The sequence below is a fragment of the Aulonocara stuartgranti genome (assembly GCF_965226115.1).
Source record: "Aulonocara stuartgranti genome assembly, chromosome: 22".
In the NCBI taxonomy this organism is placed as follows: domain Eukaryota; kingdom Metazoa; phylum Chordata; class Actinopteri; order Cichliformes; family Cichlidae; genus Aulonocara; species Aulonocara stuartgranti.
In genome coordinates this window covers 33,316,773-33,331,396 of record NC_138957.1, presented here as the reverse complement: position 1 = coordinate 33,331,396, position 14,624 = coordinate 33,316,773, and the positions used below count along the sequence as shown (strand labels likewise).

General features: G+C 38.9%; 3 protein-coding genes across 5 annotated transcripts in view; 1 reads left to right on the top strand and 2 right to left on the bottom strand.

The window, feature by feature from the left end:
* The window catches only part of LOC309699499 (CCR4-NOT transcription complex subunit 3-like), a 40,125-nt gene extending 37,368 nt beyond the window's left edge, over positions 1–2,757 (bottom strand). Inside the window, exon 1 of the mRNA XM_082522537.1 lies at positions 2,588–2,757. The gene's annotated coding sequence lies outside the window, so the exon portion shown is untranslated. The remainder of the gene's footprint in view (positions 1–2,587) is intronic.
* A 2,198-nt stretch (positions 2,758–4,955) lies between these two features.
* Positions 4,956–9,338, bottom strand: LOC309699390 (coiled-coil domain-containing protein 106-like). Of its 3 annotated transcripts, XM_082522407.1 has the most exons (8): positions 9,078–9,338; positions 8,700–8,734; positions 7,727–7,906; positions 7,245–7,436; positions 7,007–7,165; positions 6,705–6,920; positions 6,204–6,364; positions 4,956–5,845 (listed from the first exon to the last, which is right to left on the bottom strand). In XM_082522407.1, the coding sequence occupies exons 3-8, from the start codon at positions 7,896–7,898 to the stop codon at positions 5,690–5,692; spliced, it is 1,056 nt and encodes a 351-aa protein (XP_082378533.1). In that variant the 5' UTR covers positions 7,899–7,906; positions 8,700–8,734; positions 9,078–9,338; the 3' UTR covers positions 4,956–5,689. The 3 variants fall into 3 exon arrangements, with proteins under 3 accessions (XP_082378533.1, XP_082378531.1, XP_082378532.1); XM_082522405.1 differs by lacking the exon at positions 8,700–8,734; XM_082522406.1 differs by lacking the exon at positions 8,700–8,734 and having other exon boundaries at positions 7,028–7,165; positions 9,078–9,337.
* A 281-nt stretch (positions 9,339–9,619) lies between these two features.
* Positions 9,620–13,036, top strand: tmem238a (transmembrane protein 238a). Its single transcript, XM_082522408.1, has 3 exons — positions 9,620–9,741; positions 11,155–11,312; positions 12,610–13,036. Exons 2-3 carry the CDS (start codon positions 11,162–11,164, stop codon positions 12,777–12,779), a joined length of 321 nt encoding a protein of 106 aa, XP_082378534.1. The 5' UTR covers positions 9,620–9,741; positions 11,155–11,161; the 3' UTR covers positions 12,780–13,036.
* Positions 13,037–14,624: the final 1,588 nt, after the last annotated feature.

The window sequence follows — 14,624 nt, the reverse complement described above, 5'->3', positions numbered from 1 at the left end:
CGCTAATCAGAACCCGAAGCAAGTGAACAACTGGTGCTCCTACTCTGAGCTCACAGAGGCTATAGAGCAGAACACGATCAACTGCTACCAGCTGCAGTCCAAGTCCATCCACGGGATGAGGAACTCATTGAAGAGGCAGCCAATATCACTATTTATTGTCTCAAAGGACACATTAGTAATCAACTGACATGACTTTTTCATGGACGATACAGATAATTAACAACCAAGACTGACCACCAGTATTTGGTACATTATTACATTTGCAGTACAAAACATAAAAACTTTGCAGTCAATATTTGGATATCTGGAAAATGTAAAAAAACATGGTAATGGTAAATGGCCTGTATTTGTATAGCGCTTGTAAAATGTTTTTAAAGATGGCTGTCTATGGTTACCACATGATGACAGAAGACTTCTTACAGCTGTTTTAACCTTCTGCAATGACAGCCTATAACATAACCTATGCTGACGCGCCTGCAGGCATTCATGCTTGTATGTGGTGCATTACACGTTAATTACCTTGTGGTTGTGTTCTGGTATTTTAGATGCAGTGCCAGCCTTGATAGAAAAAAATGCTGGGACTTTTGTGATGGGTTTTTTTTCTACAGGCAAACATATTTGACCCTCAACTTTTTCAACTTCTTTGTACATTCCCTCACATCCCTCCCTCCTGAAACTGCTGACATCTGAGAGTCCTTACATTGAGGCTATGATTATTATAATCTCGCCGATTTATTTAAAAACTGCAACACAAAAGTAGCTGAAATGCAAAGGAGGAGTCCAAGGTACTGAACAGGCCAATTACAGTAGCTGTGGGCTGTGTCAACATGATATGTAATTATGTTTCTAAGTAGGTGCACATATAGGTTATAGAGGTCTCTGCAGCATAGGTTTACTACAGATGTACTGATCCCCAGTTACAAGGGAGAAATCTATGGATTCACAAAGGCCACACTTTGTTTCATCATTGTTCACTCATTCAAGGCATGGAGCACATGTCCTATACAATTTTATTTTATGTTCCTGTCCTGTGGCTAAAGTGAGACTGTCAGAGATTTGCACACCTTTAGTTTTTGAGTTTAGATGCCGAGTGATACAAGGCACATAGAGGTAAATGCCAAGAAAAAAAACAAACGGCACTGTCATCACCTTTTACATCCCGATAAACTTCCAGAGTGGAAAAAAAGTATTTCTCCAGAGGGTTTATTATCCATGTGTGGACCCAAAGGCCATTTTATGTGAAGAAGGCCTTTAGCTTTAATCATGACTGGTACACACAGTACCTTATTTGAACCACTGATTTAAAAACAAAAAAATGTGTGATATGCTTTACGAGCTGCAAAACAAATGAACCAAGCGGTTAAAAAATAAAATCATTTTGTTGCAGCACTGGAAGAAGGGAATTTCCATTGGAGGTGGATGAAACCTCTTTGAGAAACTGCCAAACGCTTGTCAGTGTATAAACAAAAATTTTAAAAAAAAGGACTCCAGGTGACTCCGGCATGTAAAGCCAGGGTTTTCCTGCATAAGACAAATTTTGCTACCCCCTCAAAAAGAGACCCCCCCCCCCCCCCTGCGTAAAGTACATTATTGCCTATGAAATGGCCAAAAAAACAAGTTAAAAAACACTTGTGTGATTTATGACTTTGTCTTCTGGTTATCAGCTTTCCCTTGTTTTGTTTATTATGTATGCTGCCTATTTTTAGTTTAATCTACACTTTGATCATTCCACTTCTGTATGTCTGCCAAAGCATTCTGTAAACTGTGTTTTTTTTTAAAGGTGCAGCATAAATAAAATTGTATTCTATTTCTGTGATGACAAGTTATGTAGGAAGTTCAACTTTCAGGGTTTGGGATTAATAGGTGATTGAAGCCTTTGTGGTGCTGTTGAACTTTGTATGCTTGCTAAAGGTAATCTCACATTAAACCACCTTAGCTAACTAAACTCCCAGCTGTGTGTACTTATTTGCTAACTCTTTGTCCTCTACTCGGTTTCTGGGATCAAAACTTTTGCGGGAAACCTGGACTCCGACTTAAAATAGCCTCACTGTTTAGTAACTGAGTCCTAGTCTGAATAACAGAACTACAATAAAGAAACACTGTCAAATAAGCTCCAGCATTAGTTTTACACACATCTGCACACATCTGGAGACAGCCCCTTCCTGTCCACACTGAACTAAGTTTGGACCAACAGAGGACGCCTAGCCTTTTATGACCGTGTCTGACAGCCGGGCTGCTCTTTGAGAGGCTTTGAGCAGACACCCAGGTGGCGTTTGTGCACCGGGGAGTAGTATTTGTTAGCCCGGGATGTTTACAAACAATGCGGGCATCATTACTCTGAGAGCAGCTCCAGCCCAGCACATACACTTCAAAACAAACTCAACTTCGCGTTACACACCGCGGCTCGGCAGAGGAAGTTCCGACTCTAATGCAAACGCGCACACTTGAAGTTGTTGGCAGTACCGAGAGCTGCAGCTTCCCACTGGCTGCGCTATTTGATGTGGGAGACACAATTTGGAGAGGGGGGAGAGAGAAAATAGGGGGAAGGCACACAAATTCATCACTTCTGGCTCGACCGTCACTTTACCTGGATTTTTCCGAGGTGCGAGTGCTTTCCTCAGTCGCCACACTCCGCTAAATCTTCAGCGATTCACCACGAAGGGTTATTTCCTTTAAAAAAAATGTCAATTCTTCTCGCTAAACAATCACTCCGCACATCCAAGATGGCTACCAGGAACACCTCCTCCTCCGATGCCCTGTTGGACAAGAGTTCCGCCTAGCTCGACTGTGATTGGGCACCGAAGGCGGCTCCCGCGCTTCTATTCGGTGAAACCGGTTGTCAGTCCAAACAGGCTGGTTTTACTACTTCCAGCGTAGCTCCCGCTCTGATTGGCCCGCTCAGAAAGGTTAAAGGGTAAACTGAGTTTACGACCTCCCCCCGCCCCCTCAGACACTAAACGCACCCCCTGTGTGCCGCAATGTATTGTGGGAAATGAAGTTTGTGCAGTTGTCATTTATTTTATATTTTTCTATTTTGAACGCCATGACAGTAAACGTTTATTATAATGTTGTTTTTCTGCTAAAAACTAAAAGAGTAGTTTATAATAGATAAATACATAAATATAAACGTATACAAGCTGTTTATTTTAGTGGGTACAAGTTTGAATATTTTGCATAATTCAACGCTTAGTCAATGCTTAGTCAAAAAACTGAGACCTCTTTGCATATTGCAAATAACAATTTAATGAATGCCATTATTACATACAGTACTGTGCAAAAGTCTTGAGCCATGCTGTCATGCTGAAAATGAAGCTGTTCCCAGCTGCTTTCACAGTTTTTACAATATCACCTGTTTTCATAGGATCTCCAACAAACCAGCTGAAATGAAGCTCCAAACCATCACAGAGCTTCCACCAGGTTGTACAGATGCCCATAGCCACAACTCTCCTGTGACCTCCCATGTACTCCTGCAAATATTGATAACAAATTGTAGCCAAACCTTCAAAATTGGATTCAGCACTACTTTAGACCAGTTGCCTTTAATGTGCATTCGAGTTATTGTGTAATTTGGCATACCTCAGCCTTTTTCCCCCTCCTTTGCTAAGAATGGCTTCCTGACAGCCATTTTCCACTGAGACCATTTCTTTAGTGAACAGTAGACATAACTGAAAAGTCAGATGCATCTCTCAGGTCTTTGCTGGATGTTTGCTGTCATTTTGGAAGGATTCAAGTAAAGAAATGGGAACAAATTGTGTGTTTTTGCAACAGGGTGCAAGTTACAAAGTGTCTAAGACACAATTTAAAATGGGATCTTTGCGTGTAGACAAAACTGAACTATTTCTTGAGTTTGGTGCCTTTTTATGCTTGAATGGCTCATAGATCAGTGCAGTGGTTCCCAAACTTTTTTTGCCAGGCCCCCTTTGTTTTACAAGAAAAATGTTAAACACACACACGCACGCACGAACACATCCTCCAACCACACGCACCCATATTTTGCTCCATTGCGGTTTATTTCACACCTCAAACATTTTGCAAACAATTAAGCAAATACAAGTAGCCTAATCTGCAATAAATTACAGGTAGTAATGAAATAAACTACTAAATCTTTTACGCTACGTCCACACCTACACGGGTATTTTTGAAAACGCAGCTGTTTCGTCCACACGTAAACGGCGTTTGGAATCAACGAAAACTGAGATTTTTTAAAAACTCCTTTTTTGCGTTTACGTGTGGACGAGGAATACAGAGTTCGTCACGTAACGTCAAAGGTATGTGCCTTTTTTCACGTCACGCTGTGCTACACATTATTGTTTACATGAGATGAATTGCAGAATGGCAGATAGAAACAAAAATACTGTTAATCTGACTATCTTCAGGTTTTACACGCTTATACACACGCAGTTACGGCCAGAGGCGTCATTTTGAAAAAAAGAAAAAAAGAAAAAAGAAAAGAAAAAAGCCTTCTTCAGTTTGCATAATGACTGAAACTAGCCCACTGGTGAACAACGGGCTGTGAGGTCAGTTTCATCATTAGATTAGTGAAAAAATAAAATAAATAAAATTACAAGCAAATCCCAAATGATGTGGAGCATAAAATAGACCTATAATAAACCCATATGTAATATATACATTTAGATGTACATGAAAAAAAACTGGGAAAAGATTTTTATGTTTTGAGCCCGGATCAATATTAAATGTTTTGGATCCCATTGATCCCTAATAACAATTTCTCTTTATTAATGAACTAATTCCCCAAATTCTTCCACTGGAGGGCGCTAGAGTCTGCAAGTCTAATTTTTCTTTTTTTAGATAACATCTTTTTAGCAAAACATTTAAGTCTAATTTGATTTCTTTAGCTCTTAATGACTTTGTTTGTAAACACTGAGCTCAGCACATTGTCACTTTGTCAGCCTCATTACATCAAATGAGTCAGAGTCAGGAAAACAATACATTAATACATTTAAGGTTATTTAATCTATTGTACAGTATTGCATTTTACATGTTATGTTATCAGAATTGAAAAAAGAAAAAAAATTCACATCACCGTTAATACTTTCACATTTAACTTAAACAACTTTTGTATGAAACACATCAATGAATAAAGTTTTTTTTAATGAAACATCAAAAATCCATGTACATCATTTCAGTGCAAAAGGAAAAATCAAACACTAAGCCAAAAATAAAGATAATAAATATTTCTCTCTTATATAACAAAACTTTGAGGCACATTTACTCGAACTTCTGTCTCTTATACCTGCTCTATAAAATATCTGCAGGTACTGATGAATCAGACGGTTCCCTCAAGAAAATTATAATACCTCAGAGATGAGTTATTATAATTAACAACATATGCGCTCTCTCTTTTTAATTCTTCAGTTAATTTTTAGGGTAAAGCAAAAAAAACAAAAACAAAAACCCCCCCCAAAAAACAAGTACTTCAGTCTTCAGTGTGAAACACTGTCATAGCTCAGAGGAGTAAAAAACTACTCTCAACTGTAATAGCTGCACAAGGAAAAACAAACAAAAACATAAATAAAGCAGTTCAATGAAAATAAATAAATCAGAATATGCCCTGTAATTTGGCATTTAATCTTCTCACATCCTATTATATATTCTGACTTTAAGAAAAATGAGAACAAAGTGCAGAAAGCTCCCACCAGCTGGTCCTGCTGCCCGCCTCGCTCCGCTCTCAGTTTCTGAACCTGTAGGAGATGGGCAGCAGCTTGTGAGTCTTCTTCATGGTCTGGACTTTGGCGTGCGTCTCGTCATCCATCGTCTTGTAGCACCTCCGGGCATAATCCAACAGTTTCTCCTTCGACGCCTCAAACTCTCCGACTTCTGACACCTGCAGGAAATGTTGGACTGTTCACGGATTCTAAAATAATTTCAGTTTTATAATATGCAAACAGAAGCTCTATGCAGTTATTCCTATCAAGTTTTCTTATTTTTAGAGAATCCTACATGCAAAGAATTATTTCAACACTAGAAACTTTAATAGAAACGTCTCCTTGAGTCTAAGCGCTTTACTTGGAAAGTGTGATAAACTTAGAGTGAATCATTGGAGTTCCTTAAAATGTAGACTTTAAAAAAGAAATAGTGGAAATTCACAGATACAATACAGATGGCAAATTATTATTATTTTTCTTCAAATTACTTAGTTGAAAGAACAGCTCAATAAAACAGGAAATCAGAGGAGTCCTCACCTTCTCTGGAGCCACCAGCAGCAGCTCGGCGATGGGGGAGGTGGAGGCCATGGTGTTTCGGTCGACTCCGTGGATCTGGAAGGCTCTGGACATGCTCCTCACCCGCTGGTAGGTGGACAGGATCTTCTTGTAACGGATCAAAACCCCGTCTGGGTCTTTAACTGATGGAAGGAACATAAAATGCTGAGTGAAGTAAGTGTGTCATAGACAGGAGGCTGAGGCTCCAGCACAGTGTTGTTGTAGCGTTTTTGTTTCCTGCTGATTCAGAATGATGAGTTTCTAATAACGACTTCTTAGCTGGGGTTAGAAATGCAAGTCGAGCCCATATTATGTATATTTGACAACATGGGGGAGTTTGGATAAAAATGTTTTTGGGATTAAAAACAGAGTTCTGGATTTTAACACGACTTTTGTTTTTTAAACTTTTCACATCAGAACCAAAACAAGATTTATGTGAATTATAGTTATATTACATCACGTCTTCTGTCACATGACTCTCACCTCTCTGTCGTTCCCTCCCGTGTGTGATCCTGAAGACCCTCCTCATCTTCATCCTTGGCTCTCCACTGACCCGCCCTCTGCCCTTCTTCCTAATCCCCTTCTCTACTGAAGAGTCCACATCTTCCTCCTCTTCCTCCTCTTCTTCTTCTTCCTCCACATACTCGTCCTCGGTGTAGTATTTGTCTTCTTCCACGTGAAACTCCTGCTTGGTTACAGCTACAAAAACCCCAACAAAACAAAAACATGACAAAAAGACTTCTCTACTTTAAAGTTAAGCATTTAGAACATATTCATTTACATACGTGTGTCAGCATCTTCCTCACCAGCGTTGCGGCGGCTCCGAGATCCTGATCCCTGGATGCGTTTGAGGGTCATCCCGGACCTGGTGGTCATGGGGGACGGAGGGGAAGGAGAGCTGGCAGGCTGGATCTTCACACCACGCTGGGCATCCCCGCTCCACTCTATAATTGGGAAAACACAAAATCAAATGCTTTTTTATTTCTGAAAACTTTAAATGGGGTGAGAGTCAACGAGCCTGACCCTCAGGACTCCTCATGCTGACGATGAAGCGGTCCAGCTGGCAGCGCAGGAAGTTGCGTTCCTCCTCGAGCTCCTCGATGCGCTTCTGCAGCCAGGCGTTCTTCTCCAGAGTGACGTAGAGGTGAGCGCGCAGGTTAGAGATCAGGATGAAGGTGCTGTACTGAGAGTGAGGAGGCTCCTGCACCACTGGCTCTGCAGGAGGAGGAAGACGAGGGAAAAGACGGGAAAGAATGAATACATACATACATATCTCAAGTTAACAGTTTATGAATACGTATTATACCAGGAAGCCAAAAAATACATGTTTTGTCGAAATGTTTTTGGACAGTGACATGTTTGTAGTTTTGCTTCTATAAACCAGCACCATGTGTTTAAAATCAAACAATCGGGATGTGATTGAAGCTGTTCTTTCTAGTTTTTGGTCAAAGAATTTAACAAAAGCATCAACTGTTTGGGAATTACAAACATTTTCAGTGACATACCATCCATCATCTGCTGGCCTTGGTTCAGGTGATAGGGAGGAGGTCGTTCTATATTCTCCTCCAGGGGAAAGGAGACCTCGTAGGCATTTAGATATAAACCTCCTCCTCCTCCTCCTCCTCCTCCTGCTGCTGATGAAGATGATGCTGCAGCTGCTAATGATGACTGGGGCATGTAGTGCTCTGACATAAAAAAAGAAAAGAGGAAAAAACTCAAAAATAGTAACTAATAAACCTGAAGTCTGTGAAAAATGTTTCCATCTTGCCTTTAATAAATATTATCAGTATGAACATTTTAATATGTTAGGTGATATTCCACACAACAAGAGTGTGTCTCTCTGTCTACCATCTATTGTTTCATACACAAACACTAAGTTCACACTGAGGCCTTAGTGCTGAACGTACAGGCATATATATATATATATATATATATATATATATATATATATATATATATGCACCCGCTAGCTAAAAAGCTAGTACACATATACATATACACATATACACATATACACACACACACACACACACACACACACACACAATTATTGTTATTATTGGGCCACATTAGTAATAATTCTGTGGTTTCAACGTTCAGCCACAACTTTATTTTCTCTTGCTCATCCCCAAAGGTTGTGCCTTATTTAGGAAATGCTCTCAATTAAAAAGTCATTTTTATAGAGATTAATAAATTCAGTTTTTCAAAATCCCGAGTCAAAGCATAATACAAAAATAAGTAGCAGTGACAGAATTTTGCTATAATTGATAAACTCATACCTTTTCCCTTTAGCTTTACTAGCTTAACGTCCTACCCAAATTCAAAGACATAATATTTATAAAATATATATATATAATAATATGAAACAAAATAACGAAGCGAAAGTTTACGTTTTAAAAAGAGACTCTTATGGTTGACGAATGCAGATTAATTACTGCTTATCAGTCGCTTGTTAAGGTTAATAAACCAACAACTCACCGAGGTTACTCGCATAGCCTGGTAGCCCGCTTACGCTTTAGAAAAACGGCGTGAAAGCCCAAAGAGTGAAACGAAAAGAAGGAAGCAGAGCATCAATAAAACAGTCATTACAGAAAACTAGCAAACAAACAAGAACCGTGTATTTAAAAGTAAAAGTGATGTCAGGACACAAAAGGGCAGCCAGCACTGCTTCTCAGGAATGTTTGTGATCAGGTTTTAGCTGCGTTAAAGCTAAAGGCGAGTCCACTTTTCATTCTTTTAACATGTGCAGGGAAGAAAAAGAAAGAGTGCGTTTGGAGAAGGTGTAAAAGTTTAAATGTCTGACTCCTGGCGCTCGTACGCCTGCTGTGGGCAAGTGGATGGGCCGCATGTTGTTACCTGGTGGGCTTGCATCCTCTCTGCTGGTGGAAGGATTCATGGCTGAGAGGTCTGCCGGGCAGCAGCTACAGAGCGGTAATAAACCGCGTGTTTGGATAAACCTGTTATTATTTGTCTCCAGTAGTTCTGTGCGCAGTTATACTTCAGTAATATGACCTGAAACCAGCCACACCTGCGGCCCTACAGCCCGCCTCGCACACTCCCGGTGGCAATTACCTGATTATACTGGCGGGAACAGGTGTACCGCGCGCAGATTTAGTTGTTTCACACATGCGCAGAGGGGCGGTGTTTTTTTTTTTTTACCCCCTAAAAGATTTCCATTCAAATTAAAAGAAATATCTAAAAAGTGTTAAAAGGGACCCTTATTATTCTTTATTAATCAATAAAACACTCACATTAAATAAATACAGTGAAACTATAACAATAAAAAGTGCGTTTTAAAAATAAATTTCTTTGCGTTTATGAAGCTGTAAAATGCCAAGAAGCAAAGGAAAAGAAAAAGAAGAAGAGGGTGAAATCCGGACCGGAAACGTGTCACCAGAAGGGCGTGGTGGCTGCAGGTGAGTAAGAGCGCAGATCAAGCCGGAAGTGAAGAACACGGTGGAGAGAACAAACCCGTCTACGGAGGCGTTGTTTTTTATAACTTAACGGACAACAGCAGCACGTGAGTCAAAGTTTATGTGTGAAAGAAAGTCTTTAAATTAACTTTAGTTCATAATCCAAGAGAACATTGTTATGTTCTCCTGTTACAAACCAGGCAGAAACAGCTCTGGGTCTAGTTGACCGCTTGCAAAAAGATTGAATCCTCCTGTCAAACACAGTGACGCCGTACTCCTTTGTGTACAGTGTACTCTTTACCGGCTTCAGTTAGTTCAAAATGCAGCTGTGTGTCTGCGTTACTGACTGTGAAGCACTATGGTTAACTTTATTGTTTTTAATATTTGCTATATCAATAAATTTTGGTTTGATTTGATATGTTTGGTATAGTCTTATAAGGGTCTCACACAGGCAGCTTTCACATAAATCAACCCTCTTATGATGAGCAGGCAATTCAAATTTGGGATAAGAAGCTGATAACATTACACTGTTTCCATAGTCTTAAGAAATTAAACATGTAAAGTTTTGTATTTTATTACATTTGCCGATCTTAGATTACTTTGCAGATGCTCACACAATCAGTGACTAACACAGTAACCTCGTGGTTCCTCTTAAGGCTTTTGGTTCAGTAACATGGAGCATCTATGGAAGCTGCAGGTTGTCATCAGAGATGTGGATCTTCTTACCTCCAGAACTTAAACTGCCCCTAACAGGGATCATCTTGAAACTAAACTGAGACAGTTTTTAAAGCAGACTCAGTCACGAATCATGTATAACCTACTGCTTCTGGTTCTGTGGTACATTATTATATTGCAGCTAGTGTCATCTTTCTGCCTGAAAGACACTGTTCTAGTAGAAAGTTTCAGGTCCCTACTGTCCCTAGCTTTCTAATGAAGGAAAACAGTTTTGTTTTGTCTTTTAGGAAATCATCTTTGGAAGGCTATCTTAAAATATAATTATCTAGTTAACCACTTGAGCTAGAGCCTTCATATTATCTGGTACCATTATCTGGTACTCTATGATTAAGAACGCTCAGGAGTGGTGTTCAGTTTAACACAGAATCACTGATGCTCAAAATCCCTAAAATATTTGAATGTGTCATCTTTGTCAGCAGGTTTTGGAGGCCAGTTTTGCAGGTAGGAGACTGATATTGTATTTACAGCTTCTCATAGACCAGGATCATAAATTTCTTTCAGAGACCAAATCAGGAAAGCAGTCCCTCCTTCTTTTGACATTTCAGATTCTAGGCCTCTGTCCCATGTATTTAGCTTTAATCTAAACTCTGATCAGAATGTAAATGTCTGAATTCTGTGTATTTACAACATTTAATTTAAACATTTAATATGTTTAATTTTGTCAGTGTTAACGTGAATCATTCTTCCACTAGTACATGTGGAAGCATCAGTGATCCTGTAGCGGGTTTAGTTCACCTGTGGTTCTGTCAGATTGTAACAGTCTTTCCTCTCCTCCTCCCTCCCAGCTCAATAATGGGCGAATATACTGGGTTGTCCCACTGTAAACTGGCTCTGGCGTTTGCCGTGTTTATGGATGTAGTGGGTGGAGCCGCTCTGCTGGTGGGGGTCTTCGCCAATCTGAAGATCCAAGACAGGGACCTTGGAGACGTGTTGGTCTACTCTGGTATGCTTGTGTGGCTTAATCAAAAACAGAAGTGGGTTGACATTAAACAGAAGTGACGAGTCAACTGGAGCGTGAATTAGAATAGAATAGAATAGAATTCAACTTTATTGTCATTGCACATGCACAGGTACAGGGCAACGAAATGCAGTTTGCATCCATCCAGAAGTGCTTTAGTGATATAGATATATTACAATATATATTAGCAATAATATAGATATGTAAGTATATTACAGAAATGGGTCTTAATTATTAGAATTAATATAAACTCACAGTCATAGCAGCATATACATTAATTCACAAGCAGAGGAAGGAATTTTGCACATCTCTGTGAACTTTAAAGCATCAAAATTAGCTCTCTGCAAAAGTTATTATAACTTCAGGTACTCAGTGAATAGCTGTCTGCATATTTGTAGCTGTACACCAACACACACACACACACACACACACACACACACACACACACACTCACACCTCCTCTGCACCCGCTAGCTAAAAAGCTAGTACTCTGACAATGGTGCCAAACAGGGAGCTGATGCTGGAGGCAGACAATTTCAAGATAGGTGGGAGAGAGACTGCCATGTCTCCATTTACCTTCAGGGAACAGACAAAATGTGATTCTCTGAGCCAAATCTCAAAGTGATGGAGCTTCAAAAGCAGATTTCTCACAGCAGTGAAAATAGTCGAGTCAGCTGTTTTCAGAATAACTGCAAAGTTTATTTGCAGATTCTTTCCTGGCTGGAAGCTGGGCTGCAATATCCACTCATCCATTCATGCATCCGCCAAAATGTGCCAGCCAACTGCATATATGACACCAATGATGTAATTACCATTTCCTGGTGATTTGTGATTTTGTCCAGGTGGTCTTAACCATGCAAACTATGTAAATATCAGTTATGTGGAATATCAGACAATATCAAAGGCTAAACTGCAACAAAGTCAAACAAATGCCAGACTCTACAAATATGAAACAGCATTTGAACTTTTACTGTGCAGTAGAAGTACAGAGCACAAGAAAGGAGTAGAGTGACCTTTATGATAGAACTGCAACAAAATAGATGAGGAGATAAAATGTTACACAAAAACATGAGAAAACTTGTGGGTGGAAATTAACTATTACAGAAAAAGGCTTAAAACAACACGTGCTCTACATCTTTTTTTATTATTTTTATTAAGGAGATAATCTTTGCTTCTTTCTCAAGACTAGATCATTAAATGGGCTGGGGTTGTAATTGTTCTGTTTAGATGAATTTCTATGACCTAGTAATAAAAAAATGATGAATCTGTGTCCTCTGCTCAGGAGCCCTGTTTTTACTCGTGTCTCTGGCCGGATGGGTGTTGTGGTACAGCGGAAACATCGAGGGCCTGTCACTTGCAGATGACAAGAAGCAGGGACACATCAGCTACGCCGTCGACCGCATCGCCCGAACCCTCAGCCGCAAGATACGCTCGCACAGATACCGCAGCTGAGCAGGAAGTCCCTTTCATTTTAAAAGCCTTTTGATGGTGTTCAGTGTTAATGAGAAACAGATGCTGAATGAAACTGTTTGTGTGTGAAAGTGTTACAGACCTCTCCAAAAGATTTCAGAGTGTTACAAAGCTGAAGCGTTTGCCTTATTATGACCAGTATTCTTCTTTTTTATATATATCATCTGACTGTTGTTTAACAGAGCAGTGTTGTCTCATTGGATTTCAATAAAAAAAAGCTCTTTATATAATTATGAAAATATGTTTTTTGTTTTATTTGATTATCAGGTTTATTTAAAAGTGACTTAAATATTTAGTTTGAAACTAAAAATGCAACAAAAATAAATGTCATATTAATATTAATACAGCAATCTGTCAATAGAGACACAACAGTAGGCAATAGCAGGACAGGTACTGCGTGCATTATGTCATTAAATGGCCTATTAATGCCATTTTATTTATGTTACAATATAACAGCTGTTAGAATTCACTATTGTATTTATTCATGGATTTACATATATAGCAAACAATACAAGACTAATATGCATATAAACCTCTGCATATGTTAGAACTGTTTGTAATTAAAATAATTTTTCAGTTGGACAACATAATGAAGAGGAAATAAAGTTGTAATGAGGTTACAGACAGGAAAGTAGTAAAACAAAGAACAACAGAGCATTCTGACAATGCACAGAAATATCGAAAATCATACCACATTGTAATATATATAAAATATTATAATATCTATTAAGCATTTTACTCAGTGGTGTTTCAGTGAGGTTTTGACCTCCCCTGTGTCATAATCATACATACAATAAAGGCTCTCTACTGCCCTCTACTGGTGAGCTGTGGGACTTAGAAACAACAATTTCCATCTACAGCCTTTATAGTATAAGAAGCTTATGGGAGTAACTTGTAAGTTAAATCATTCAGAATTTTTAATTTAGAATTAGAAAAAAATCAAACCAAGAGTTTCTAAAGTTTTATTTTTGCAGTCATTTCCAGATCATGTAACCAATATATATTTATACACAGTAAAACACATATAAACAAATGAAATGGTTAAACTGAGAATTATAAGAACAAAATAAAGTAATCTTGAATTTAATGGGACATGGTCATGTTTACTGCCGTGGAGCTTCCTGTCTTCTTTCTCGGTGTTTGGAAGAGGAATGTTATCCCACTGTTATCTGATGGAGCTGCTCAGCAATCATAGGTTTTCTTTGTTGTACTTTTCATGATGATCCAGATGTTTATTTTTTAGTTGATGAAAGGTCTGAACTCCAGGCAGGCCAGTTTAACTTTCAGCCACATGCTGCTCTAAAACTTGAATATACCTTTCAGCATTCATGGTGCTGCAAGCTGCCGATTGTATAGGCATTAATGAACCTTCATGCCATCAGACTTGCAGGCTCTTGAACTGAGCATCTTACTACCAAAAAGTTTTCTACTTTTCATCAGTTTAGCTTTGGTCAAAAAAAACAAAAAAACAGGAGCTTTTTATCCATGTTAGAGCTTTAACCTGCTCCTCAGGACTGCACAGTGAACTGTGACCTTTACAGGAGTGATTTCTGGCCTTTTCAGTTTCAGTGTTTTAGTTAACCTTAACATCCTCCATCGAAACATTAACAGATCATTAAGATAGTAGCTAGAATGGGTTTGATCTAAATGTTCAATGATCAATATTGCATGATATCTCATCAACATAAACTATATAATTTCCACTGCTTTATTAAAAAATACAGTACAGCTACTGTTCTTTTTTCATTACATCTAGATTTCCATCTTCAGGAATCAGTTACTATGAGTACGTATAAGAGTGCATGGGAGAGAATTACTTTACCTTTA

Bases quoted from the DNA above. Each gene is read 5' to 3' on its own strand.
- LOC309699390 (XM_082522405.1), bottom strand. From the start codon at position 9,117: ATGAATCCTTCCACCAGCAGAGAGGATGCAAGCCCACCAG. The intron at 7,907-9,077 runs GTAACAACATGC...TTTTTATGTCAG, and splicing joins AGAGGATGCAAGCCCACCAG to AGCACTACATGCCCCAGTCA. The intron at 5,846-6,203 runs GTGAGGACTCCT...CATTTCCTGCAG, and splicing joins TGCTGGTGGCTCCAGAGAAG to GTGTCAGAAGTCGGAGAGTT.
- tmem238a (XM_082522408.1), top strand. From the start codon at position 11,162: ATGGGCGAATATACTGGGTTGTCCCACTGTAAACTGGCTCTGGCGTTT. The intron at 11,313-12,609 runs GTATGCTTGTGT...TCCTCTGCTCAG, and splicing joins AGACGTGTTGGTCTACTCTG to GAGCCCTGTTTTTACTCGTG.